This window comes from Muntiacus reevesi, chromosome 7 (assembly GCF_963930625.1).
Source record: "Muntiacus reevesi chromosome 7, mMunRee1.1, whole genome shotgun sequence".
Classification (NCBI taxonomy): Eukaryota; Metazoa; Chordata; class Mammalia; order Artiodactyla; family Cervidae; genus Muntiacus; species Muntiacus reevesi.
This window is the reverse complement of record NC_089255.1, coordinates 52,800,374-52,826,953: the sequence shown is the minus strand read 5'-3', so window position 1 is coordinate 52,826,953 and position 26,580 is coordinate 52,800,374. Positions and strand designations below refer to the sequence as shown.

The following is a 26,580-nucleotide window of genomic DNA, read 5'->3' as shown; positions in this document are numbered from 1 at the left end:
CTATAGCTCTCCAGGCTCCTCTGTTCATGGGATTTCCCAGGCAAGAATATTGGAGAGGGCTATCATTTCCTTCTCCAGGGGATCTTCCTGACCCAGAGATCAAACCCGAGTCTCCTGCATTAGCAGGCAGATTCTTTACCACTGAACCTGGTGTAAAGTGATTTAAAGCAACAGAATAAGCTGTTTTCTACAGGAATTTTAATTTACTGTTTGTGTACATGAAAACTGCCATGTATAGTAGGGTCTAGAGCAAACTTGGGAATACAGATGTTTATAACATCTCCGAACCAGGAAGTGAAAAGAAAGTTCACAAAATTTCCTCTTTAAGGGAAGAAGTTCTGAGCTGATTTGTGTCTCATTTCTCTATATTATATTCTACACACTGCAACAGAAAGGTATTTCTAAACATGAATCTAATCAGGCCACTTGCTTACTTAAAATCATTTAATGGCTTCACACTGCCCTAAGGATAAAGCCGAATTCCCTCACATGCCTTATCAGGCGCTTTCCTCTCCCATTTCACTCTAGTCATAGTAACATTTTAGTTCCTCCAGAACAGTCTCCCTCACCTCCTGGCCATCCCACATAAACTCCAGCATTCCTTGAGTACTTCCTGGGTTCTTCTATCCCCTCTTTGCAGAGGTAACTTTACCCAGAAGCTATGAAGCTAGAGCTTCAGAACTCTGTATTTGCATGAGGTCTATTAAAGCCCTGTATCTGTAGTATATTTTTATATTGCTTTAACCTACTTTATATTATTTTATTTTATCAGACCCCCACAACCTGTATCTGCCCCAGCACCTTTGCCTGGCTGAGATCTTCCTTTAGAGCTCAACACAAATGTTCTCTCTTCTTGAAAGCCATCCCCATTTTAGCCCTCAAGTAGGTCAGAGGTTCCTGCCAAATGCCATAGCAGCAATCTGACTTCCACTATCAAGGAGTTCATCACACCTTATTTTAATTGCTTATTTAGTTATTATTCTTCCTCCTAAGTTCCCCAAATGTATGAGCTGTCTACATTAAATATGGTTGTGTTCTAATGTAGGGACCACCACATGGTGAACTTGGTAAATATTTGAGAATCAGAAAATGAATCTGTGAAAGAGTACTCAGTGGCAAACAAAATATAGGAATATAGGACTCAAACTATAAGATTATACCTGAAAGTCTGTGACTCACCCACTCCTTGGATGTTTGGGAAGAAATGTACTGATTGAATGATGATACCCATGAAGGTCACGTTTTCCTTATTGTATAAAGGAAATCAACCCTGAATATTCATTGGAAGGACCGATGTTGAAGCTGAAGCTCTAATACTTTGACCACCTGATGCAAAGAGCCGACTCACTGGAAAAGACCCTGATGCTGGGAAAAACTGAGGGCAGGAGAGGAAGGGGCAACAGCAGATGAGATGGTTAGATGGTACCACTGACTCAATGGACATGAGTTTGAGCAAACTCCGGGAGATAGTGAAGGACAGGGAAGCCCGGAGAGCTGCAGTTCATGAGGTCGCAAATAGTCGGACATAATTCAGCAACTGAACAACATCAACAAGCTGAGCAGTATGGGGAAATGTGACTGGAAAGAAGATAAACAATAAAAAGCACAATAAACATGGACTAAAAAGAGGTTCAGCAGTAACAAAATTAAAAACTATCATTGGCCTGACAATTATAGGCATCTAGAAGGCACAAAAATAAATTTATGAAAGATTTCCAACAAGAATAACAAACTAGAACTAAGAGTTATTAAGTTATAAAAAATTAACATGGCTATTTAGGAAAAATATTACTGTACTAGGTCATCTAGACCAGTGTTTCCACTTTTATGTACATACTAGTCACCTAGTAATTGTGTTTAAATGGAGACTGATTCAGTAGATCTGGGGAAGGGACGGGGGAACCTGAAATCCAACATTTAAATAAAATTTCAGATTATGCTGCTGATCCCAGGACCACATTTTGAAGAGCAAAGACTATCAGGTCTACACCTGGAATTGCCAAACCATAGCAATATGGCCTACTGCCTCTGGGTAACCTGCCAGCTAAAAAATGGTTTTCACATTTTTTTTTTGAGCAATCAGAAAAAAATTTTAAACAATATTTATGACACATCAAAAATTACATGAAACTTTCATTTCAGTCTCCAGGGACTTCTTTGATGGTCCAGTGGCTAAGATGCCATGCTCCCAATGCAGGGGGCCTGGGTTTGATCCCTGGTTGGGGAATTAGATTCCACATATCCCAACTAAGAGTTTGCATGCCACAGCTAAGAGTTCGAATGTGGCAACTAGAAAGTCTGCATGCTGCAATGAAGACCAAAGATCCCAGGAGCCACAACTAAGACCCATTACAGCCAAATAAATATTTTTTTTAAATTTCAGTTTCCATAAACAAACCTTTATTGGACCATAACCAACACCCATACATTTATGAATTTTCTATGCTGCTTTGTGCTATAGTGCCAGAGTCATGCATTTGTGGAAGAGACCATGTGGCTCACTGTATTCATCTTCGTAGGCTGCCATGACAAAATGCCATGGACTGGATGGCTTAAACAATAGAAATTACATTCTCAAGGTTCTGGAGGCTGGGAAGTTCAAGATCAAGGTGTGGCAGGAGTCTGTTTCTGATAAGAGTTCTCTTCCTGGCTTGTAGACTGTTACTTTCTCACTGTCTGATGGTGGAGAGAACACTCTGGTAATTCTTCCTCTTCTTATAAGGGCACCAGCCCTATCAGATTAGGGCCCCACACTCATGACCTCATTCAACATTTATCACACTCTCAAAGGCTATGTCTTCAAATACAGTCACATTATGGATTAGGGCTTCACCATGTGAATTTGGCGGGAACATAAAACATTCAGCTCATAGCACACACAAAGCCTAAAATACTTACTATCTGGCTCATTACAGAGAAAATCTGCCTAGTCCTGGTCTAGACCCTTGCTTCTCAAAATGGGCAAAAATACAAAAATTTTGGGCTTCACCCAGACATAGTAAATTTTAACAAGGCTCTAGATAAATTCATACACATATTAAAGCTCAAGAAGTAGTGGATTCCACATCTAATGATCATGGAAAGTAACATGGGAAAAAAATTTTTTTAAATCCAGATTTTCAGACTCCATCCTGAGAGAAGAACCATTTTAAAAACAGTTACGACAGCTACCATTTGTTGAGGACGTACAATGCAATTTACAATGCAATGTTAACCCTTATGTGTATTATGTTATTTAATCTTCCTAACATTCTAAAATAACTATTATCTCTATTGAGGCAAACAACCAGGATTTAATTTGTTAATGAACTGTGGAACTTGTAAGTTAAATTGAGGCAGTAGACATGAAACCTAGTCAACTGATGCTTTTCCTCTGTCAGGGCCATGTGCTTCTGTAACAGTGTATTGTACATGATGTACTATTGGAAAGCCTGATTTCATTTGGGATCATAAAAATATTCCCAGAAGAGTTAAGACTTAAAAGCTGGGCAAGATTTTTTCCAAACAGAAAGTATAGGTGTCTAATTTTGTCTAGAGAGTACCAAAAATATTTTAAAATGGAAGACTACCTTTCATCCAAGAAAAAGAATTTAAGAAAAGATAAACAGATGATTAACTGTAACTTTTGTATAGTTTTTACAGTTTCATCAACCTACAAACATTCTGGTTTTAATTAGAGGTAGCTGCAAATTGTCAAACAAAAGTCTTTTTTATTGTCTTAATGAAACAGTATTTTTTTTTAGTAATGGGATGTTTTACACCAGAAGCTCCATTTCTTTTGAGCAACTTGTTTTTTTAAGTAATTTTTAAAATTTAAGTATTAAGGTTCTAAAGTGTGATCTGAATATCAATCATATGTGGCATTGCTGGACAGTACATAGAAGGAAATTTTTAAGATTTTCACTATCAGTAAATTAGGAAAAAATATTTCACTATTCCCTAAAGTCTCTGACTGCCAACATGTTTTGTCTTGATAACAGATTAAATACAAAGTTAAAAAATGATAACTTAAAAGATATTTAACAATGAAGGAAGTGAAATACAGTACTTTTAAAATGTTCCCTTTAATTAGAACTCATAGTCAATTTTATGGCCTACATAGCAGGTGGTTTCCAAAAATCATTCCTTTAAGAAGTCTACTGACTTCAGTTAAATGAACTTATTTTGTAATTATTTGAGAAGAATAAAAGAATGTAATCAGATACTGTTCAAAGCAACTTTTTCTACTAAAAGTGAAAATTATCTGTGGTAAAGCACAGGAAGAACTGAAGAGAGACAAAAAAAATGTGAGGGTATGTCTTCAAAGATCTTGCCTGTGGTAAATGATAGCAATAATGTTAATGGAATGTCTATACCAATCCTAAAAATGGTCTATTAACAAATAAATGCAAAATGATCTCACAGAAACTAGTGCTGCATTGTGAAGTCAAAGCTAATCTGGACAGAATGCTTAATGATATTTATGTTGTTGTTGATACATTACTTCAGCAGTGAAAGACTCCTGACATTTGTAATGGTATTTGGGCTGGTAGTCACTATCAAAGCACCAGATTATCTGAAATGAATTTATACACTAAAAGTCAGTACAGAATTATACATCTGAAATTATTCACCATTAGCAAGATTTTGTTACACAATACCATGTCTTTTTTACTCCATCTTGAGTGATGCAGTCAGAAGCATGCAGACCAACCACATCATACGGATTTTCACCTGCAGCATGCTTTCAAAGATTTTCTGAGTGTTATCTAAGCTTTCCTTGTCTGAGAGGGGTGAGGAATACAGTCTCTGAAAAGACTTAGGCTTGCTTTAAAAACGTGACTTCCATATTTCATAAATTGAAAGATTCTAATTCTCCTGAAAACAAAATCTCTATTATAGTAAGGTTCACAATGAAGCGTCTCTGATCATCATGCCACAAAATCTTGTTCTGCCTTGATGAAAGGGAAGATTACAACTTCCTCCGGTTAGATCAATTTGGCTCACTAGTGCTAGTTCTCTATTTTCTTTCATGAGATATGTAACCATGCAACCAAACTCTGTTCTATCAATACCACAGGGAAAGATAACACCCAGAAATCTCACTTAATTTTATCATGCTTCTACACAAACTGGCTAATGGACTTTAAAATTACATTTGCGTTGCTGTATGGTAGAAACCATCACAACACTGTATAGCAAATTTCCTCCTTAATTTAAAAAACAAATTTTAAAAAAAGAAAAAAGATTACATCATTAACCAGGGACTGTTTCTTCAGACTCCTACTCCTAGTGTTGGGAGTTCTAACTTTAGATTTCTCAAAAAGAGATCTCTAAGTTTTGAAGGTGTGATTTTAAATATTTTAGATCTTTACAATTGGTGCTAAATAGCCTGCTCACTAATCATGCTTGCTGTGAAATATTTAATAGCACAAATTCTTTGACAAAATAGAAGCTAAAGATGATCTACTATCAGTGTCCTAAATGCTAAACTAACAATAGCACTATATAAGTAATCCTCCCCTTTTCACTTTCTTCTACACAGACAAAACAATTAACAGTTTCTGACAATCAGCTTATGAAAACAGTCCTTTTGTGATTAGAAACTCTAACTTCAGAATTTGAAGTCAATTTCTGAAATAAACAGACAATAAAAGAGGAACAAATTATTCCAATCAGCCTATTATCAGGGAGCACAACTGTGCTATTAATTTTGCTTCAGTTTATTGTATGATGAATGAAACAAACACTTTAAAATTCTATTTAAACTGAACTAAACACTTGAAGTACCAAGGGGGTAAAAAACCTAAGTGAAAATAATCACTACAAAGATGCAAAATCTTGAAGAAAACCACAAACCACAATTTAGAACAAATCATATAAACATTAAATCACAAGCCCAGTGCTTTTTATCCAACTCCCCCAAAGTAAACCACTTCCAATAAAATCAAACTGTGTATCTTAAAACCATTAAACCAGAACAAACTAGCAACATTAAAATACTTCCACTGCTCTGCCAATATTTATACTACACTAACAAATACACAAGAATCTTTTTAGCCGCTTTAAAAAACAAAACATTCTACATTTCAGGGAATGGAGCTTTGAGGGTTTAAAGTAAAATGTTCTAAAATAACTTTCAATATTAAGTACAATTAAATTTAGTTAATCAGATTTGGGAGAAAATTAGACAAGTAAGTCAACTGAATCTTGGTTTAATCCTTCTTGTTTTAAGGAGTGGTCACATTGGTTACATTTTTTTAATCTAGTGCTATAATAATGCCTTACATAAAAAAGAATTTTAAATGACTGTCAAAGGAACTGAAATACATGAACTCCTTCACCTATTTCGTTTTTTCAGAAACAAAGAACTATATATATTACTAAGGAGAATATGTCCCAATAACATACTTTTTTAATGAAAACTTAATTATCAGAAATTGAACAAAAAGGGCATCAGGAAGGGGATTAGTATGAAAATGAAATTTTGAGACATCAGTTTGCTACTCAAACTGACAATGAATCAGCAAACAAAAGCATTTAAATTTCATTTCCAAGCCCACTTAGTAAATCTAGTTCCAGTTAGAGTATCTTTAATGTGCAGAAGCCCAGTAAAAGCAAGTATTTGCCATGTAAGACACAGATAGGGTTCCCTTAACCTACTGCCCTTTAGACACATCACTCTCTGTTAAACAGGCAGCTACTGCCAGATGCTCTCACTAAAAATGATCACAGATGGTCAGCTGTCCAGTTAACAGAAGATACTGCCCACCCCCCAACAGCCAAAAGTAAGAAGGAAAGGAGCGAGAGCTGTTAACACTTGGTTGCTCAGTGGGGTAAACCCATTCGCTTGCTATAAGCTAGGCTAGGCCCCATGGTGACTTTTAAGAAAAGGAAGATGGGATCCCAGGACTCTTAAAAATTAGAAGGCATCTTAAAGGTGATCTAATTAACAGCTGTACAACTGTGTGAATCTGTACAACTGCATCCCTGCCAGTCAACCATTCCAGCTCTGTCCCTGAAACCCCAGGGGTATGGACGTGCCTCTAACAAGAAAGCCCTACAGTCATGACGAAGTCCTCTGCCTCCCTACACTGCAGTTACTCCAGCCACTCAGCCCAACTCCAGCCAGGAAACACGGGGCTATTTTAATAGATGGGGTATAGGGACTATAACAGAATCATTTCCTATTTTTATACACTATAAAATTATTTTAAACTGAATTACCGCAAATGGCATATGCAAAGGATCATACCATAAAAAAACTCAGGCAGTAAACATGTGCAATTTATTTTTAAAACACAGGAAGAAATAAAGGTTTATAAGATGAAAGCTATTATATAGAGATTATAAAAGATTTTGACAAAAATCAATGGATCTTATATATATATATATATATATGCTATCTGCAGAAAAAAATTTTAAAGAGCTGTTTTCAATTGGCAAAGTTTTAATAAAATGTTTCTCTAAACTTTTCACAAGCAGAGCATTACTTTTTTTTCTAATAAATTACTCATCTGTTTAGAATAAGCTACTAATATATTCCAGAAGATTGCTCTAAGAATCTACTGTTTTCTATCTTCAGTGTGTTTATATTTCTAAACTATCAGTGAAAAAATTGGAGGTATTAAGCTTGATGTACGATTTTTCATCAACAATTGTCTCAAAGCCTGTTTCTTACTTGATACTGACTAAAATTTTCCAAATGAAATGACATGCTTATGGAAAGAGAAGGCACCCTGAGAAAGCGTGGCTAGAGATAAATGCTGCTGAGTGCTTGACAGTAGGTCGCGCTAATGTCATCTGAGCATCAATGGCTTAAGGAAGGTCACCCTGGAACATATGTAACTTCTCATCCTTTATAAAGCTGCATGACAGGGATCAACTGTGAAACTTATTTAACCTAATACAGATTAAATTAAAATCCAAAACAACAAGATTACAAGCAAAATGCCATCTGGAAAACCACTGCCAGGAACTGGAGGGTGGGGTTCTCTGTCCTTGGGTCTGAAAAAAGATTTGCACCACTGCTTCTTACTCACAGGGACTCTGGTCTAATGCTGCAAGGCCAGGGAAATGAAGCCTTCCTGGATGGGACCACTGTGCCTCTTTCCTGCCCGCACACCAAAGGGTGGTCTGTGACGGGGAAAGCCAGAGTGCTTGTAAATGTCCAGTATGTGCAGAAGGGGCTGTAACAATCCAGTAGGAATTCAGCTGATGATCATAAACTTGCTGCTTTGTGCTTAAGGGTAAAAATTTACTCATGAGCAACAAACAGCTAAGTGTGTAGTCTACACCTTGAGTATCTGTTTATACTCATGCATTTATTGTAGTTGTAAGTGTCTTTATTATACCTTCTACTAAACATGTTTATATCACAAAACCCTTTCACTGTGCAAAGATAGGATGAATAGGGAACAAAACAGTGTCTTTCAGAACTCTGATGAAACCAAACATAAAATTAAGTGCTTTTTTCTTGAGTGTTTCTATGTTAGAACTATATACAATAAATATTTACAGTTTCATGGTTCATATGTAACAGTGTTATTTTGTACATAATTTACATATTTTTTACACATGCAAAATAATAAACCTATACAGAACTCTCAGGCAATTTCTTTTTTTAAAAAAATTGGTTATTTGTTAATACAATTTTAAATCTTACAGTCCATTTACAATTATTACAGACTATTGACTATATTCCCCATGTTGTATCATAATCCTAGAGCCTGTCTTACACCCAATAATTTTTATACCTCTCTCTCCCCCACCCCATAGTGCCTCTCCCCTCTGCACTGGTAACCATTAATTTGCTCTTTATGTCAATTTCTAAGTTAATTTCTAAGTTAATCTGATTATCTGGTATAACAATATTGCTATTTTCACGTTTCTATTCTACACCCACCATACAGTCACAAGAATAGATTGGTATCTCACTCCACCAGAAGTGAACTTCAGAAAGTCAGATGCCCAAAGGTGGGGAGAAGATAGAAAGATATATTGGCTCAGAGGGTAAAGAATCTGCCTGCAATGCAGGAGACCCAGGTTCAATCCCCGGGCTGGGAGGATCTTCTGGAGGAGGAAATGGCAACCCACGCCAGTATTCTTGCCTGGAGAATCCCATGGACAGAGGAGCCTGACGGGCTGCAGCGCACGGGGTTGCAGAGTCAGCCATGACTGAGTGACGAGCACCTGTGACACTGCCGAGTCACTCAACGGTGAGTCGAGGACCACTGAGTGACGTATGCAGCAGAACGCACAGAGGGAGGTAGTGAAGTCACTTCTTTTTATCATTAGGTCAGTACTTCTGCCTTATATCCAATAACTTTTCCTCCCAAATGGTCAGAGGAAGGAAAAAAGGAAGAGCACTGTACAAGTTTACTCACCTAAACCACTGAGGGCGTAGAGAAGGTCACTGGTGTCTAAGAAAATGGGTCCGTGCTCCTGCTGACCCTCCTCTTTGTAGTACAGCTTGTAGCCTTGAATGGTTGCTGTATCCTCAGCATCTTGCTGCCACTTCACAGAAATGGTGGTACAGTTCAGAGGTTCCAAATGTAACTCTGGAGATTTAGGGGCTAGAAATTTCATCAGATGTGTATGTGTAAGAAAACTCATAATTCCCATAAAAACACAGGAGAGTGGAGAGCTCTCCATTCTAAATCAACAGCTGCATAAAAGTTGAATTCCAATAATTACACTTGCCCTTCATATTAAAAATTACACAATGATATTAAACTTTGAGACAGAATTAAAAGTATATGATACTACGAAAAAAAAAAACTAAGGTATTGGGTTGGCCAAAAAGTTTGTTTCCGTTTTCCCATAATAGTGTATGAAAACCCAAATGAACTTTTTGGCCAATCCAACATATAAATAAGAACAAAATTATATTTGTGGATTTTAAGTTTTTTCAAAGAAGCATTAAGTATGTCCTAATTTTTAAAAATTTATTTTTTAATTGAAGGATAATTACTTTACAGAATTTTGTTGTTTTTGCCAAATATCAACATGAATCAGTCATATGTATTTCCTAATTTTGACCATCTAATTGTGATTAATCAATTAACAACAAAAAGCCCAGTCACATTACACTCCACATTAGTAAAAGAGGAGGAGGGTCTGGAACTTCCTAGTATTATGGTCTTTTTATTAAATTGATGATTTGTTTAAAAATAGTAGTGATATTAATTCAGTTCGGTTCAGTCACTCAGTCTTGTCCGACTCTTTGAGACCCCAATAACCACAGCATGCCAGGCCTCCCTGTCCATCACCAACTCCTGAAGTCCACCCAAACCCACGTCCATTGAGTCAGTGATGCCATCCAACCATCTCATCCTCTGTCGTCCCCTTCACCTCCTACCCTCAATCTTTCCCAGCATCAGGGTCTTTTCAAATGAGTCAGCTCTTCACATCAGGTGGCCAAAGTACTGGAGTTTCAGGTTCAATATCAGTCCTACCAATGAACACCCAGGACTGATCTCCTTTAGGATGGACTGGTTGGATCTCCTTGCAGTCCAAGGAGCTCTCAAGAGTCTTCTCCAACACCACAGTTCAAAAGCATCAATTCTTCTGCGCTCAGCTTTCTTTATCGTCCAACTCTCACATCCATACATTACCACTGGAAAAACCACAGCCTTGACTAGATGGACCTTTGTTGACAAAGTGATGTCTCTGCTTTTTAAGACGCTGTCTAGGTTGGTCATAACTTTCCTTCCAAGGAGTAAGCGTCTTTTAATTTCATGACTGCAATCACCATCTGCAGTGATTTTGGAACCCAGAAAAATTGAGCACTCTATTTCTTTGCATTGAGCGCAGCGGCTGAGCTGGCACAGGAGTGATATTAATTAGGTCTCTATTAATAAATAACTTGGTAATTCAATTTCATTTAGACCCATGTATCTTTTTTAATTAATTATTTTTTTAATTGAAGGTAATTGCTTTACAGAATTTTGCTGTTTTCTGTCAAACCTCAACATGAATCAGACATAGGTATATATATATTCCCTCTCTCTCACCTCCCTCCCATCTCATTCCCTATCCCACCCCTCTAGGTTGATACAGAGCTCCTGTTTCGAGTTACCTGAGACATATAGCAAATTGCCGTTGGTTTTCTATTTTACATATGGTAATGTAAGTTTCCATGTTACTCTCTCCATACATCTCACCCTCTCCTCCCCTTTCCCCACATCCATAAGTCTGTTCTCTATGTCTGTTTCTCCACTGCTGCCCTGCAAATAAATTCTTCAGTACCATCTTTCTGGATTTCATATATATGTGTTCAGTTCAGTTGCTCAGTCGTGTCTGACTCTTTGCGACCCCATGAATCACAGCACGCCAAGCCTCCCTGTGCATTACCAACTACCGGAGTTTACTCAAACTCATGTCCATGGAGTTGGTGATACCATCCAGCCATCTCATTCTCTGTCGTCCCGTTCTCCTCCTGTCCTCAATCGCTCCCAGCATCAGGGTCTTTTCCAATGAGTCAATTCTTCACATCAGGTGGCCAAAGTATTGGAGTTTCTGCTTCAATATCAGTCCTTCCAATGAACACCCAGGACTGATCTCCTTTAGGATGGACTGGTTGGATCTCCTTGCAGTCCAAGGAATTCTCAAGAGTCTTCTCCAACACCACAGTTCAAAAGCATCAATTCTTTGGCGCTCAGTTTTCTTCACAGTCCAACTCTCACATCCATACATGACCACTGGAAAAACCATAGCCTTGACCAGATGGACCTTTGTTGGCAAAGTAATGTCTCTGCTTTTTAATATGCTGTCTAGGTTAGTCATAACTTTCCTTCCAAGGAGTAAGCATCTTTTAATTTCATGGCTGCAATCACCATCTGCAGTGATTTTGGAGCCCCCATAATAAAGTCAGCCACTGTTTCCACTGTTTCCCCATCTATTTCCCATGAGGTGATGGGACCAGATGCCATAATCTTAGTTTTCTGAATGCTGAGCTTTAAGCCAACTTTTTCACTCTCCTCTTTCACTTTCATCAAGAGGCTTTTTAGTTCCTCTTCACTTTCTGCCATAAGGGTGGTGTCATCTGCATATCTGAGGTTATTGATATTTCTCCCGGCAATCATGATTCCAGCTTGTGCTTCTTCCAGCCCAGCATTTCTCATGATGTACTCTGCATATAAGTTAAATAAGCAGGGTGACAATATACAGCCTTGATATACTCCTTTTCCTATTTGGAACCAGTCCTTTGTTCCATGTTCAATACTAGTATATGATATTTATCTTTCTCTTTCTGACTTACTTCACTCTGTATAATATGGACCCATGTATCTTTGAAGGATGTGCAAACTATACATAGAGTAACCAAAAGTTTAAATTGTTTTCAATTAAACCCATGATTTATGGAATATTTTAATTTTTAAGACAAAATTTAAAAATATCAACCTAAGTTAAATAAGACAAAAAAGAAAGATACTGTGTTATTCTTCCTCAATAGTCAACATTTACCTTTCACACTTGTAGCTTTGGGAGTCCTGTGTGAGGTCCACACTGAAGACTCTCCCAGCCCCACTCTGGTGGCAGCAGTAATCCTCACCAGGTAGACACTATCAGGTTTCAGACCTTCCAAGAGGTGCTCATGAGTGGTCCCTGGGAGCTCCAGAACTTGGATGGAGTTGTCAGTGCTCAGGCGGAAGGAGAGGCGGTAGAGGACCACCTGGCCCCGCCGGTACTTGGCTGGGATGGGCAGCCAGGAGACGAGGATATCAGTGGGACTTCGACTTGTCAAACTAATTTCAGGAGGTCTCAGGGGAACTAGTCACACAAGAAGGCAGATTGCTTATCAATATTTAGAATCAAAATGATCAACTAGCATACTAGTATTTACTGAAGTATCTTAGCAGCAGCACATCATATAATAAAGGAGAGGTACTTCCAACTCTGGCTGAGGCTTCCAGTCAAGCAGAGTACAAACCAGAAAAAGGAAGGAAAAAATACTGAAGGGAGGATCCAGTTTAGAGAACCAAAGAAAGCAAGATTTTCATCAATGTAGCTGTGACTGTTTTGATGTTGTCTGGGATGAATATGAGCTTACTAAATACTCATAAAAACATGAGAATATTTCTCAATAACTTCACCAAGATGCCTTAAAACACAAAAAAGAGAATTTCACAAGAATGGAGAAGCTGAGGACAGCAGGGTTAAAACCTGACAAATAATTTGAAGTGTTTAACAGTTGTATCTTAAAAATTAGTGTGACTTCTTTTATCCCCAATTATATCTCCATGCTGCTTAACATTAACACAATGATTTTCCTGTGAATAATCTGAATATAACTGGCACTCCAGGAAAATGGGCCAAGAATATTAAAAGTTAAGATGAGTTTTGGAGTTAGCCTCTGCATAACTGAGTCCTTGTTATATCAATTTCTACTCTGTGTGATTTTGGCCAAATTAATTTCTCTGTGTCTGGGTTTCTTCATATACAAAATGGGGATGAAAACAACAGCTTCTTCTACAGGCTTTCCTGCCTCAAGTGATGGAAACTACCTGTCCAACTGCAAAAGGTGAAAACCCTGGTGTCACTCTTGACTCCTCCACACACTCCCCACATTCAGTCCCATGGCTCTGTGATTCATATGGCCACCCCCTTGGTCCCTGCACCGTCACCCTCAGCCTGTATTGTCGCAACAGCCTCCAAACAGATCTCCCTCTCTACCCTGTCCTCATCTCTACCATTTAGTCTCAACACATTTGCTATTAAATCCCAGGTCAGATCTTGTCATTATTCTCCTAAAAATACCTCCCATTTCACTCACAGGAAAAGCTAAAGTCCTCATTGAAGCTTCATGCAAAACCCTATCCATTGATACTCATATGGTTGGCTCCTCATTCTATGCCTCATCTCCTACTACTCTCTGCTTGTTCCCTCCACTGTAGCCATGTTTGTGCTTCAGGCCCTTACCAATTTCTGTTTCCTCTCCAAGAACGCACGTCCTCCAGTCATTTGCCTAGCCAGTTCCCTCATTTTCATTTCCTTTGTGTGTGTGTTAGTCACTCAGTCGTGTCCACTTCTTCACGACCCCATGAACTCTAGTCCACCAGGCTCCTCTGTTCTTGGAATTCTCCAGGCAAGGATACTGGAGTGGGTAGCCATTCCCTTCTTCTGGGGATTGAACCCAGTCCTTCTGCATTGCAGGCAGATTCTTTACCATTTGAGCCACCAGGGAAGCCCCTTCATTTCCTTTCGCTCTTCAAATGTAACCCATGACAAAAGGTATCTCTGTCTGAAGCCTTACTCCCCTTCCCTGCTTTCTTCCTTCTTCTCAACACTTATTACTATCTAACCTAGTATGTATCACTGGGTGTCTGTCTTATTTATTGTTCCTCTCCCTCTTCTCCCACAGTAGAAAGTAAGCTCCACAAGTTATGGGCCAATTTTTCATCTCTTTCATTCACTACTAAATACTGAATAACACATAGCAGGTACTCAATAAATATTTGTTGAATTAATGAAATAATAGGTAGAAAAGGGAAAACCAAGCATTTCTGAGTCCTTTACATGAACACATGAATTCTCACAAAAACCCAGTGAAGAGAGTGTCATTATTTCTACTTTATAGCTAAGGAAACTGAGGTAGAGAGGTGAAATCACTTACCCAAGGTCGCAAAGCGTGGAAACGAGGAAGTAAATCTAGAGATGGCCTTCTCACACCTACACTTTACTACTCTCATAAAACAATGGTTCTTCTATCACAGGGCTAGGTCGGGATTAAATGAGCCGAGCCACTGGAGGAAAGGTTTTCAGAACAGGCAGTGGCAAACATTTCACAAATATTAGCTGCATCTGCTGTGTACCCTAGGAGACTCACACGAAGTAGAATGGCAACCCACTCCAGTATCTTGCCTGAAGCCTGACAAGCACGGGCTGAGGAAATGGGGTGAGGTGGGGCGGATACTGATGTGGAAACTGAAAAAGCAGGGTCATAAGTCTGTATGTTATCCTTAAAACAAAATGAAATTTAATTAAACAAAAACATTGCAAAATAAGGAAAGGTTTAAAGGAGAAAACTTTGAGATCATAACTGAACTGGAACTGGCAAGTTTAACCAGTGGCTTGCTATGCTTTACACACATTTTCTTCTATGGGGCAATACCTCATATACCAAATAAACCCAAAGCAACAACAGCAAACACCAGCCCGTGTTTCACTTTAGTTTATGCATGTCAGAGGTTGTTAAACATAATGAGATAACTAGAAAGGTGATGGTTCACTCTAAAACGGAATAAACTCAAATGTGGAATTCAGCATCCAGATCAGTGATAATTTTTTCCTTTAGTAAAAGTCTGAATTTATAAAAAAACATTAATACAAGTGGCATTATAGAAATATAAGAGATGTAGGACTAAATGGATGAAGAAAAAGATTAAGAATCATTTATATTAAAATGCTGTGAAAACTAAAGGAAGATCATTTCTTGAGGATGGCTGAGAAAACATTTGTAAAGGGGGAACAGTGTAAGTATATTTTAAATAATCCCCCTTTCACACTGTAGAGTACAAAAATGGGCTGTGGAGAGACCCTGAAAAGCAAGATGAAGAGTCAGAGGAGGAGAATCAGTTCTATCAGGACTATTTTAATGGACAGAATTTCCCACCATTATAAGAACATATGGGCTTCCCCTGTGGTTCAGATGGTAAAGAATTGGCCTATCATTCAGGAGACCTGGGTTCGATCCCCGGGTCGGGAAGATCCTCTGAAGAAGGAAATGGCAACCCACTCCAGTATTCTTGCCTGGAGAATTTCAAGGACAGAGGAGCCTGGCGGGCTACATACAGTCCATAGGGTCACAATGAGTTGGACATGACTAAACGATTAACATTTTCACTTTCCTAAGAGTACATGGAGGCCCTCCCTCAAATGCACAGCAATTCAACTTCCAACCAGAGATAACAAACTGAACAAGTAATACTTTCCTCCTTAAGCAGAATAAACACAAATTTTTCTAAAAATAAACCATCTGATTTTATAAGAATTTTTTAATTGATAGTACTAAATTTTATAAACTTTCAGTTTCAGAAAATCAAGTCCTCTGACCTCCAGTCTTTACATACACTATTTGTAATTGCCATTACATTTATTCCTGTCAAGAGAATCTCACATTTTGTTTCACTCGGTAAAGAAAACAAAAAACTCTGCAACGCATTTACAATTTAAACTAGGAACCTGAAGAAATATAATGACAATTTTGTTATTAAAATTTGCATTATGTGTCTGAATTTGTTCAAATAAATATTTATAGCTCATGGAATTTAAAATTATTACTAAATCAGATGACCAATTAAAAAACTGTATGAATTATAAACAAAAGTGCTCTTTATCCTCGTCATATCATGTTACTGTCAAAAAATTGAAAGTAAGATCTGAAATGGTAAATTAGCCTGCTAAGTTATCACATCTGGTTTTTTTTTTAAACCAAAACCAGGATATTTTCTCTTAAAACACATATTCCTTTAAAGTTGTAAGAAACATATTAATGTTCATGCTTACATAACTTAGAATCACGTTTTCTTACCATCCTCTAAAGTGTTCTGTATCACGTGGTCGGACATCTGACTGGCCCCCATTGGCATATATGCCACAATGTAGAAAGTATAATTGCTGGCAGGTTCCAAGTCATCAATAATATAATGAGTGGTGTCGTTTCCGATGACTACTTGATACTCTTCATTATTTAAACCTAGATTAAAGAATCGGTGTCTAAAAGTTATGAATATTCAACATTAAATTAACAAGATCATTACCATTTAACAAAACTATGAAACACTGACCCTTGGATCTCTCTGTTATTTTTGTGACACTTTGAAAAATGTGAATAGGAAGGTTTTTATTTTCTAAAAGTAATCATATTTTGCTACAAGTTACTAGCTTGAATTTTTCCTGAAGAAATCAAGTTGAAAACAATTAATCTTCTCTAAACTTCATTTAACATCTAGTCAAAATGCACAGCAGAGACAATGCACAGCAGTAACACAACAGAGTTTACTACTACACAACACTGTAGTTCGGAACAGTGTAAATCTTACTTGCTTAAACTCACGGTGTCTTTTCTCTTTTAAACATAAATGGGGAGACAGCAGGGAATGTAATGGCTCGACTCTATAAAAATAAACCAACCAAAAGTTGTCCTGCAAAAGGTCTCATTTTGCCCCTAGAGATTCTATTAAATTTGACTGACACAAGTTGTTCTTTTATTTATACTAAAAGCAAAAGAACTGGGAGGCACAGAATGTGCTTCAAAACGTTTTGTTCCACTATGAGGTACCCACCGCCCCTCCTACGCCCAAAGAGGAAAAATACTCTCAGCAATTTTTTTTTCCTTTTTTTTTTTTCTCTCAGCAATTCTTAATAAAATATGCATGGCAAGATATAGAAGAGGATTTGTCTTTGTGCGATTTAATTCCTACAGAGCAAACCTGTAAAGTGGAACAAGAGCGCTGGCAGCTACTGTGCTTTGTGAACAATTCACAGTAAATGCACGTCAACTTAATCAAAACTCTCTAAGGATGGAGCCCCTTCTCTCCACACTGGATTTATAAACAAAACAGAAGGCAAATTCCACTATTAAGTTTTCCCACATTTCTGAATTAACTTGATAGCATTTTAATTAGACAAGATTACAGGCATTTCACAACAGACTAGCTAATGGCTCGTTAATTAGGAACTGCATAGTACGATTTCTGACCTACCAAACAAGGTCCTTGAGTTCAAATTAAAAAGCCTTGTTCTGCCTCTGAATAGACCACTGAGCTGCATGCGGAGGCTCTAATGAAACAGCCATAATAGCCAACAAGAGTGGTCTCCACCAAAGTCAGCATTCCTTTTACCTTCTTAAATCACTAAAAAGGGTATTAACATACTCCAACATGCTTAGTTATCAGATTTTCATTCTTCTTGCTACAATGACCTCTGATTTAAATTCAAAATACTACTTCAAAATACAAAAAACAAACAACAACAAACCACCTGTTTCTACAATTTTATTAGAGCACTATTCTTTGAAATTCGCTTGGAATGTCTACTGCATAAAAAAGCAGACTGTGTAAACAACTAAAATCTGTAAACCTCTGCTATGGTTTCCATGAGAAATCAATAGTGAAATCTCTAGGATTTATAACTAGTTTTTCCATTTCCTCTACATTTTTTGCTAAAAGAAAATAGGAGGATAAAAAAGATTCCAGATATGGAACTAAATAAAAATTTTAACACAGATTTGATTTCTACTTTTATATAATAAATGAGATATCAATAAAGAGTATCCTGCTCAATTTTTAGAGACTTCTATGAGATTTCAGAAAACCTTCAAAATATAAAAATTCATACTATGAGGAATTTGAAAATGCTTACTTTCCCCCTTGAAAATAACATGCTACGGTGACTAGAGTTCACCTTATTTTATTAAGTAGTCACACCATTGTTCCTATGTGATTGCATACTTAAATTGGTATACTGAGTCTTAAGGAATTGATCTTGGCTGAAATGAAATTCGTAAAGTACACCACTCTAACTTTCGAGCAGGCACAGATGGTAATTATTTCTAAACAAAAAAATCTTAAACTATACTTAAAGACATAAAGAATCCACTCCAATATTCTTGCCTGGAGAATCCCATGAACAGAGGAGCCTGGCAGGCTACATAGTCCAGAGGGTTGCAAAGAGTCAGACGGGCCTGAAGGGACTGAGCAGGCATGCATAAAGTATACAACAATACAAAATTTAGCAAAAAACTGATACACAGATCATATAGTAATTATTTTTATTAAAAGAGGTAAATGCCACAGAACTTCAAAAATATTTTGTGGATTATGTAAAACATCATTTATATTGAAAACAAAGCCATGACAGTAAGTAGCACTTAAAAATAAACACTTCTCAAATTGCTTACCTTCTGCTTTCATGTAGTGTACAGAATAAGCGATGACTTTGTCTGAATTGTAAAGTGGCCTCTCCCAAGCTAAAAGGATGGCTGAACTCGACATGGTTTCAGCATGCACGTTATAGGGAGCACTGGGTCTGTCTTCTGACATTACTACAGTCAGTCTGGCTCTAGATAAAATTGATCCTTGGCTGTTCTCAGCCATGCACTGATAAATAGCATCATCTTCAGGAATAATCTGGTTAATTACCAATTTACTGAAGGAAGAAAAAAATTATTTCAATGAAACGTCTAAGGATGACATAAAAATAAAGTTATGCTAAGTGCACTCTAATTTTTAAATAGCAAGTTACTAAGAACAACTTGTGTAAACAGCCCTACTAAGGAAAAACCTATATGAATTGTTTAAAATTACTCTTATTTTTTAAGTCTATATAAGTAAGTATGTGTGATATCCAAATCCTTTTGGCTTGAGGCGACAGCTTGAACTCTTTTTTCAAATTTGACTTTTATTAAGGAAGTATGTTAAGCATATTAACATTAATCATTAATAGCATCTAATTTCTATAATGTTGCAATGTTACATAAAATTCAGGTCAATAAAAATGTTCAGAAGTTTTGTTCAACATATGAGAACAGTACAAGAAGATTCATATTTACACTAATAAAAATGAATTCTTAAAATCATTAAGTTTGAACTGTGGAGGAATTCTTAGAGACTTAATTACTTCCTTCTAAATTCCTCACTTTATGGAGCAAGGAACTGAGACTCCAAAGGGTTGACACGCTGCTAATAACTTAGCTGGTGGCTTCCCAGGACCAGAAGTCAGGTCTGGAGAACCGTTCCAACTTTTATTACAATCTACCATTTCCATGATCCACATGTAAAATACAAAAGGATTTTGGCATGCTGATATTACAGTCTTAAGTTAATTTCTTATTGTTACTTCAGTTTAAAATACCAATCTGGGTATTTGATGTTATAACCATTTCACATAAGAATTACTAAATCATTATGTTTTATCTAAAATAGTAGCAAAATGACTTAGCCCACCTGTTGTACATTTTAATTCTACCATTTGAATGTATCTTCCTCCCGTTTTTCAACCATATCATTTTGGGTGAGGGTATTCCTTCTGCCTGACATACAAATCGAGCAGTACCAGCTCGAGGCCTTGTTAAACTTTCTGGCCATTCGACAAATGAAGGAGGAGCTATTTTTAAAGAAAAAAGAAAACATTTTTGTGGTACAAACACAAATCAGACAGTCAAGGAAGAGAACAGCAAATGCTACAATCCCATCCCTGAAAATATCTGCCATTCTAAGCTTCCTGCCTGTACTCTACATCTATTAAAATCTCTCTCTCTCTGGATGCCTTTCCTCTGCATTGCTCAGTTAGATGTCCACTTCCCACAGGCTTTCCCCATTGACACCAAACATACAAACACACTAAAAATATGTGTGTCATGATCCGAACTTAACTAAACCCAACATTCAGCCCCGTGTGAATGCACATAGACAACAGATTAAAACTGGAGACTGGTCAATGTGTATATGAATTTGTAGGTGGGTGAGGAGATAAAAGGGAAACTTAACTAAGAAGGACCATGATGTTATAAAAGCAAATAGGATGAATACTTCAGAGTGATTCTAGTCATATTTTAACACAGGGCTTTAATTTCCTCCTAAACTTCATTACTGGATTATAATAATTCATATCAACTTTCACATAAATGCTACATAATTAAAGAAAAGTGGAAGTAAGCTAGAGGTAAAATAGCAAGTGTTAAAATGTAAGATTCTTCTAATTTCAGAAAGAAAGGAAACATACCCAATACAGTTAAAGTTGCCATGGCAACTGTAAAGTTGCGTGTGCCTGGGGTAGTGGCCCGGCAAACATACACTCCAGCATGTTGCAGCCTGATGTCAGATATCATGAGGTTACCATTTCCAAGTACTCGAGTATTAAAGACATCAATGGACTTGTGATCTATTTCAAAGAGAACACTTGAGTTAAAACAATGTAATATATGATCTAAAATTTGACAGAAGATCACTATCCAAACAATCATTATCACAAAAGGTCTAAGATTTGCTATACTAAAACCTTTCATCTATACTCTGTAATGCCAGAAAGTTAAAAGCCATGTAACTGCCAAATATGTGTGTTGTATACAAACATGTTATCAATTTCACTAGTACAAACAAAGTTGAAGGAAAAGATTTTTTTTCCTCAGAAGACTTACCAAGACGGCTCCAAGAAATGATTGGTTTGGGATTTCCTGTGGCCACACATTCTAAAACAACAGTCTGATGAAGGGATGTTGTTATGTTTTGTGGACCTGCTACAATGGTTGGTGTGTGGAAGGACTTAGACTCCTTACCTTTAAGAGGGGAAAGGCAGGAGATAAAAAAACATTATAAATAAGATATAATAAATGAATTAAAACATCTATTCTGAAGTAACTCACTTTTTTCCTTTTCTAAAACAACTTGAGATATAACTCACCCATTTGAAGTATAATTCAACTGTTTTTAGTACTTTTGGAGTTGTACAACTATTACCATAACCCATTTTAAAGCATTTTCATTACTCCAAAAACAAATTCCATTCTATCAGCAGTCACTCCCAAAGCTCCCCATAGCCTGAAAATCATTGATCTACTTTCTGTCTCTGGGTTTGCCTATTCCAGATATTTAATAAAAAAGGAATCACATCTTACATAGTCTTTCGGAACTGGCTTCTTTTCATTTAAACATTAGTTTAAGGTTCATTTAAGTTGTACCATGTACCAAAACTTCATTTCTTTTTATTGAATAATAATAATAGATTAAATACTTAATTAAATGGATAAAATACATCTTATTTATTCATTCATTGGTTGATGGACACTGAGGTTGTTTCCATATTATCCACTTTTAATTGAGGTTCAAACACTGACTTAATACTTTCACTAATCTTGTTAGTTAGGAATTTATGTGACAGTGAGGAGAATGAAGAAGTGAGAGATTGCTTTTGTCTTTAAGCTTCATACCAAGAAGCTAATAGATACTACCTAAAATTAAAAAACACGGCATTAAAAATTTAATTTCAGTGGTGATGGTTTTTTAAACAAATTTTTAATTTTAAAGGATCTTTTAGGAAGTAATATCTCTTGCGAAGAGTAAACATTCATGTGAAGTTCAACAATGTCTTTAGGACGGGTTTTTTCCCACAACATTCAAGTAAATTTAATTATTTAAAAATAAAAAACTAGCATCTGTGTATAATTCCATTTTAATAAAACACATTTCTTCATATTCATCTCTCTAGGTAGTTTCCCTTCTAACTATATTCATGTATGGCAAAATACATGAAATTATATACACTTAATGCTAAAATGATCACCTCTGGATATGGACTAGGGACATTTTAAAACATATCTTTGTACTTTTCACATTGTTTAAAGTAAAAAAATATATTTACTTTTATAGACATTATTCTTTATAATAAAGCATGCATCATTTCTACAAATGATAATTTTTCCTAAAACAACAGACAGAAAACCCAAACTGGGAACAAATACATTTTTATTGACCATGGGAAATTTTGGTAGAGCTAGATGATTATTATTCTTTTTTGAGCCTTTTTGCATTTTATATTTTAAAAACAAAAGTATTTATAAAACAAAAATTCAGTCTTTCTTAAAGATGTTTATATTAACATATAAAACAAGTTAGAGGAAGAAGGTTGCTTAAATATATAAAAACGATCATTTTACAACTAGATTACAATAAAATTTAAATGAAATTAAAGTACTACTTTAAAGCACACTATTATAACCAGAGGAGGAAAATTAATACCTGGGTCAATTAAAAATTGAAAAATAATGTGGTACCTGGAATCACTGTGAGAGAGGCCTCCATACTTTTACGTCTGTGGGCTACAGTAGCAGCAACACAACGGTAATTTCCAGCATCCCTTTGGTCAACATCATATATCTGCAGTACTCCTGTTGGCAGGGCAGTTATCCTGTCACTAGAAGAAACATGATTAAACTCTTTGTAGTAGATTTTATATTCTAACATTTATCCTATGGTAAGAATTAATATACTCAATCTTTTCAAAATGCCAGACGCAATACTTTCAACACTAAAAATATCAGCTTGATTCAGTTGTTTTCATTTGGGCTATAACTCTCTACAACGTAAGCCATTACGCCTGTATGTGACTTGTGAAATCTACTGGTATAATTTTACACAGAAATCTCACTTGACATGATAATTTACATTTAGAGCTTAGTATAATCAGTACTTTTAGTACTTAGTACATTTAGAACTTACAATCTAGAGCTTAGTATGATTTTTTCCAAATTCCTGACTTTTTGCCTATTAGTATCAAGGTATTCGTCAAGATTTATCTGAATGTAAATTTTTTTAAAGCTCTTCCTTGAATAACTTTGTCCATCTTAGTGCTCTTTACCATTTCAGTAAGCAATTTGAGCCTGCTAAGGAATACTGCTACTCATTAGGACAGGAACCAAACTTTTGAATTTGCTGCCAAGTTCCTGACCCCTAAACTCTGACCACCTCAGAGCACTAGGTATATGCATGCATGCATGCACGTGACTCTGTGTGTGTGTGTGTGTGTGTGTGTGTGTGTGTGTGTGTGTGTAGTGTAGAGGGGGCTGCTAAGCAGTAGGCAAAGGTGAAAGTGGGCAACCATTATTGCATATATAGGAAACACTTAAACCTTTAAAATAGCACTGCTATTCTCAGTGGTCAAAGTGTAATTTAGTTTCCTAAATTCTTGGGCTGCAATCCAGGTGCCCAGGGGGTCCCATGGTTGGAAAACATGTTTGAGGAAAAGAACAAAGCACTAAGAGAATCTGAATTCTGATCTGAACCAAGATGCCAGGAACTATGCCCCATGTACCAGAGACTGATGATCTAATTCTCTGCCTAAGTTTGAAATGTCTTTAAGAAGTTAGTTATGGCTATCATAAACAAAAATGAGTTTCACCATGATCTTTCTCCATATACAGTTTTATGATGAAATCTTTGGTCCTTCCATAACATCTTCAAAGACGAAAGCTGCATTTACCTGTCCATAGTTACAGATAGAGTTGTCCGATTTAATTCCCAAGTTATGGCTGCAGGAGGGTTTGATGAAATCTTGCATGCAAATCTAGCAACTCCACCTTCTTGGACCTCAATAGAAACTGGCTGAACTTCAAATGCAGAAATAGCTATAAGATAAAGTTTTTCACATTCAGAGTAAGTATGTGCACTATTATATAATACTTGGAAATAAAATTATGCTAGATACTACTTATCAAACTTGAACTTCTGCTCAGACATAAGGCCAACTCAACAAGCACAAACAGAAATTAAAAGATAATTTTAGAAAAACCACTGGGCTGTTACCCTACTGAAGGAGTTTAGTCTTTCCCAAAATGAAATTCTCAATAAACTTAGATTTCAGAAAAAAATGAACATAACTGAAACAAAAACCAGCAATTACTAATGGTAGACAATGGTACACTAAGCTGTGCAACACAAATGTCAAATACTAGTATATTTCAGAGGACGGGGAATCAATAAGACAGACTAGTCAGGTAAAAACCTTTCACAAGCATTGTTTTAAATTAATTATTATGATTTTTGGCTGTATTGGGTCTTCGTTGCTTTTGCACAGGCTCTTCTCTAGTTGAGGCGAGTGGGGACGACTTCCTGCTGCAGTGCATAGGCTTCTCATTGTGATGGCTTCTCTAGTTGCAGAGTACAGGCTCTAGGGTGCGTGGGGTTCAGTAATTAATTGCAGCAAATGGGCTCAGTAGTTGCAGCTTTTGGGCTCTAGAGCTGCAATGCATGGGCTTAGTTGCTCTGTGGCATGTGGGATATTCCCTAACCAGGGATCAAACTTGTGTCTCCACACATGGCAGAAGGATTATTATCCACTGTTCCATCAGGGAAGTCCCAACAGGGGCTGGTGTTCAACTGACTTTTGAAGAACCCATTGGGTTTAGATAGAAAGAGAAAAACAAGACATTTCAGATGAAAGGAGTAGCATGAAGGCAAGCACAGAAATAAGAAATGTGCAGCCTGTGTTCACAGGATTGTGAGGTAACAGCCAGGATTAATTATTGTAGAATAAATCAGATTAAAGGTTCATGGCAGAGTGGAAGGAGAGTAGAGCTAAAACAGGTTTGTGCCATGGTACAAAATAAGGCATCACTGAAAAGCTTCAAGCAAAGGAGTATCATGGTAACAGTAGTGTGTGGGAAAATTAATCAGGTACTGTTAGGATGGATTGAAGAAAAAGAGTCTTAAGTCAAAAGACCAACAGGCTGTTTAAATAAAAATGACAGAACTGGGTGGTGGCAGTGAGAACAGAGAGATTTTGCAGATACTGAAATGAAAACAGACTTGGTTTTTATTGGACACAGATATGTCACTCCATGTTTGGAATAAAATGAGGTTGGTATTGATGGGGCAGAATGAGAGAGGAAAAAGTGAAGACAAATGATGTGTCTGAAGAATAAACTCACACAGATTCAAGAGACTATTTTTAGACTTAAGTCTTGAAATGTTGATATTTTCTAGAGATAATTCTTCTTTACTCTTCTAGACAAGCCTCCAAGTTTTACATTTTGATGGAGCCCAGACTCCAGGTAATAGTGTAGCTTGACTTTCCTCTGCTAAGTATTGTGAAAGGGCCACAATAATAGTCTCACTCTCCATCCTCAAACCCCAGTTCAAAAAATAAATATGTATATATACAATTTATCAATAAAATGAGAAATTATGAAGAAATATAGAAGCAATAAGGGCTGGATGACTTATGCCGCATTGCACTGGGAAGTGTAAGAGGTTACAGAAGACTAATAAATTCTGCCTTTGACGTGACTTCATTAATCTGTAAATGGATCATGAGCCTTTAGAGGTATAGAACAAAGTCAGTGAGTAATAACGAAAATACTCTTAGGAAGATCTCCTTCCAGAAAGGATAGAGTGGCGGTAAATTAGTATTTTGTGTATTTAACGAAAAATCCTTACTACTTCAAAACAGCGGTTTCAAACTGCTATTGTCAGTAGACTCAAAAGGTTAAAAGCATTTTTATGATAATCATCCTTTGCCTTTTTCACCTTCATTTCTTATATAGTGCTTCCAGAAACCACATGATGGGTGATATAAAGCAACAAACCTAATTCACTGTGAGAATCCAACTGTCTTCTACTAAGCTAATTAAAAATATTTGGCCAAATGTAAAACAGTGTCACTCATCTTACTAAAATTTTTTGGAAAACAGTTATTTTTCATTAAATGTGCTATGTTAATATGTAATTGATCAGTGTTTTCATTTCAAAATTAATATTTTTAAAATTTCTCATTTTTAATTTCTAATAATAAAGTATTGTTAAATATAACCTATCTAAACAAAAGCTCTTTGGAGTCCTCAAGATTTAAGCATATAAAGAGTGAGACTAAAATGTTTAAGGATCACTATTCAAGAACACTGGACTCTCTCTGTGATTCAGGTCCTTATCACCAACTGACTGGAAGTCTTGAAGGAGTGTCTTTAGGAGAGCTCTGTCCTGATATCAGAGTTACCTTCCAGAGTGATGGTCATAAAAAACAAATTTGATTTGTGTTACTCATGAATTATTTAGTCTCTACAAAACTCTATCACTTTGCATTCAACCACTTAAAATTATGTCTCAC

The 26,580-nt window shown here is 36.6% G+C and overlaps 1 protein-coding gene across 1 annotated transcript in view; it reads right to left on the bottom strand.

The window, feature by feature from the left end:
- The window catches only part of PRTG (protogenin), a 148,763-nt gene that overhangs the window by 51,202 nt on the left and 70,981 nt on the right, over positions 1-26,580 (bottom strand). Inside the window, exons 3-11 of the mRNA XM_065940456.1 lie at positions 23,959-24,103; positions 22,754-22,887; positions 21,122-21,259; positions 20,707-20,865; positions 19,929-20,088; positions 18,884-19,131; positions 16,514-16,678; positions 12,448-12,753; positions 9,366-9,554 (exon numbers count right to left, since the gene is read on the bottom strand). Coding sequence (XP_065796528.1) covers positions 9,366-9,554; positions 12,448-12,753; positions 16,514-16,678; positions 18,884-19,131; positions 19,929-20,088; positions 20,707-20,865; positions 21,122-21,259; positions 22,754-22,887; positions 23,959-24,103 — 1,644 coding nt within the window. The remainder of the gene's footprint in view (positions 1-9,365; positions 9,555-12,447; positions 12,754-16,513; positions 16,679-18,883; positions 19,132-19,928; positions 20,089-20,706; positions 20,866-21,121; positions 21,260-22,753; positions 22,888-23,958; positions 24,104-26,580) is intronic.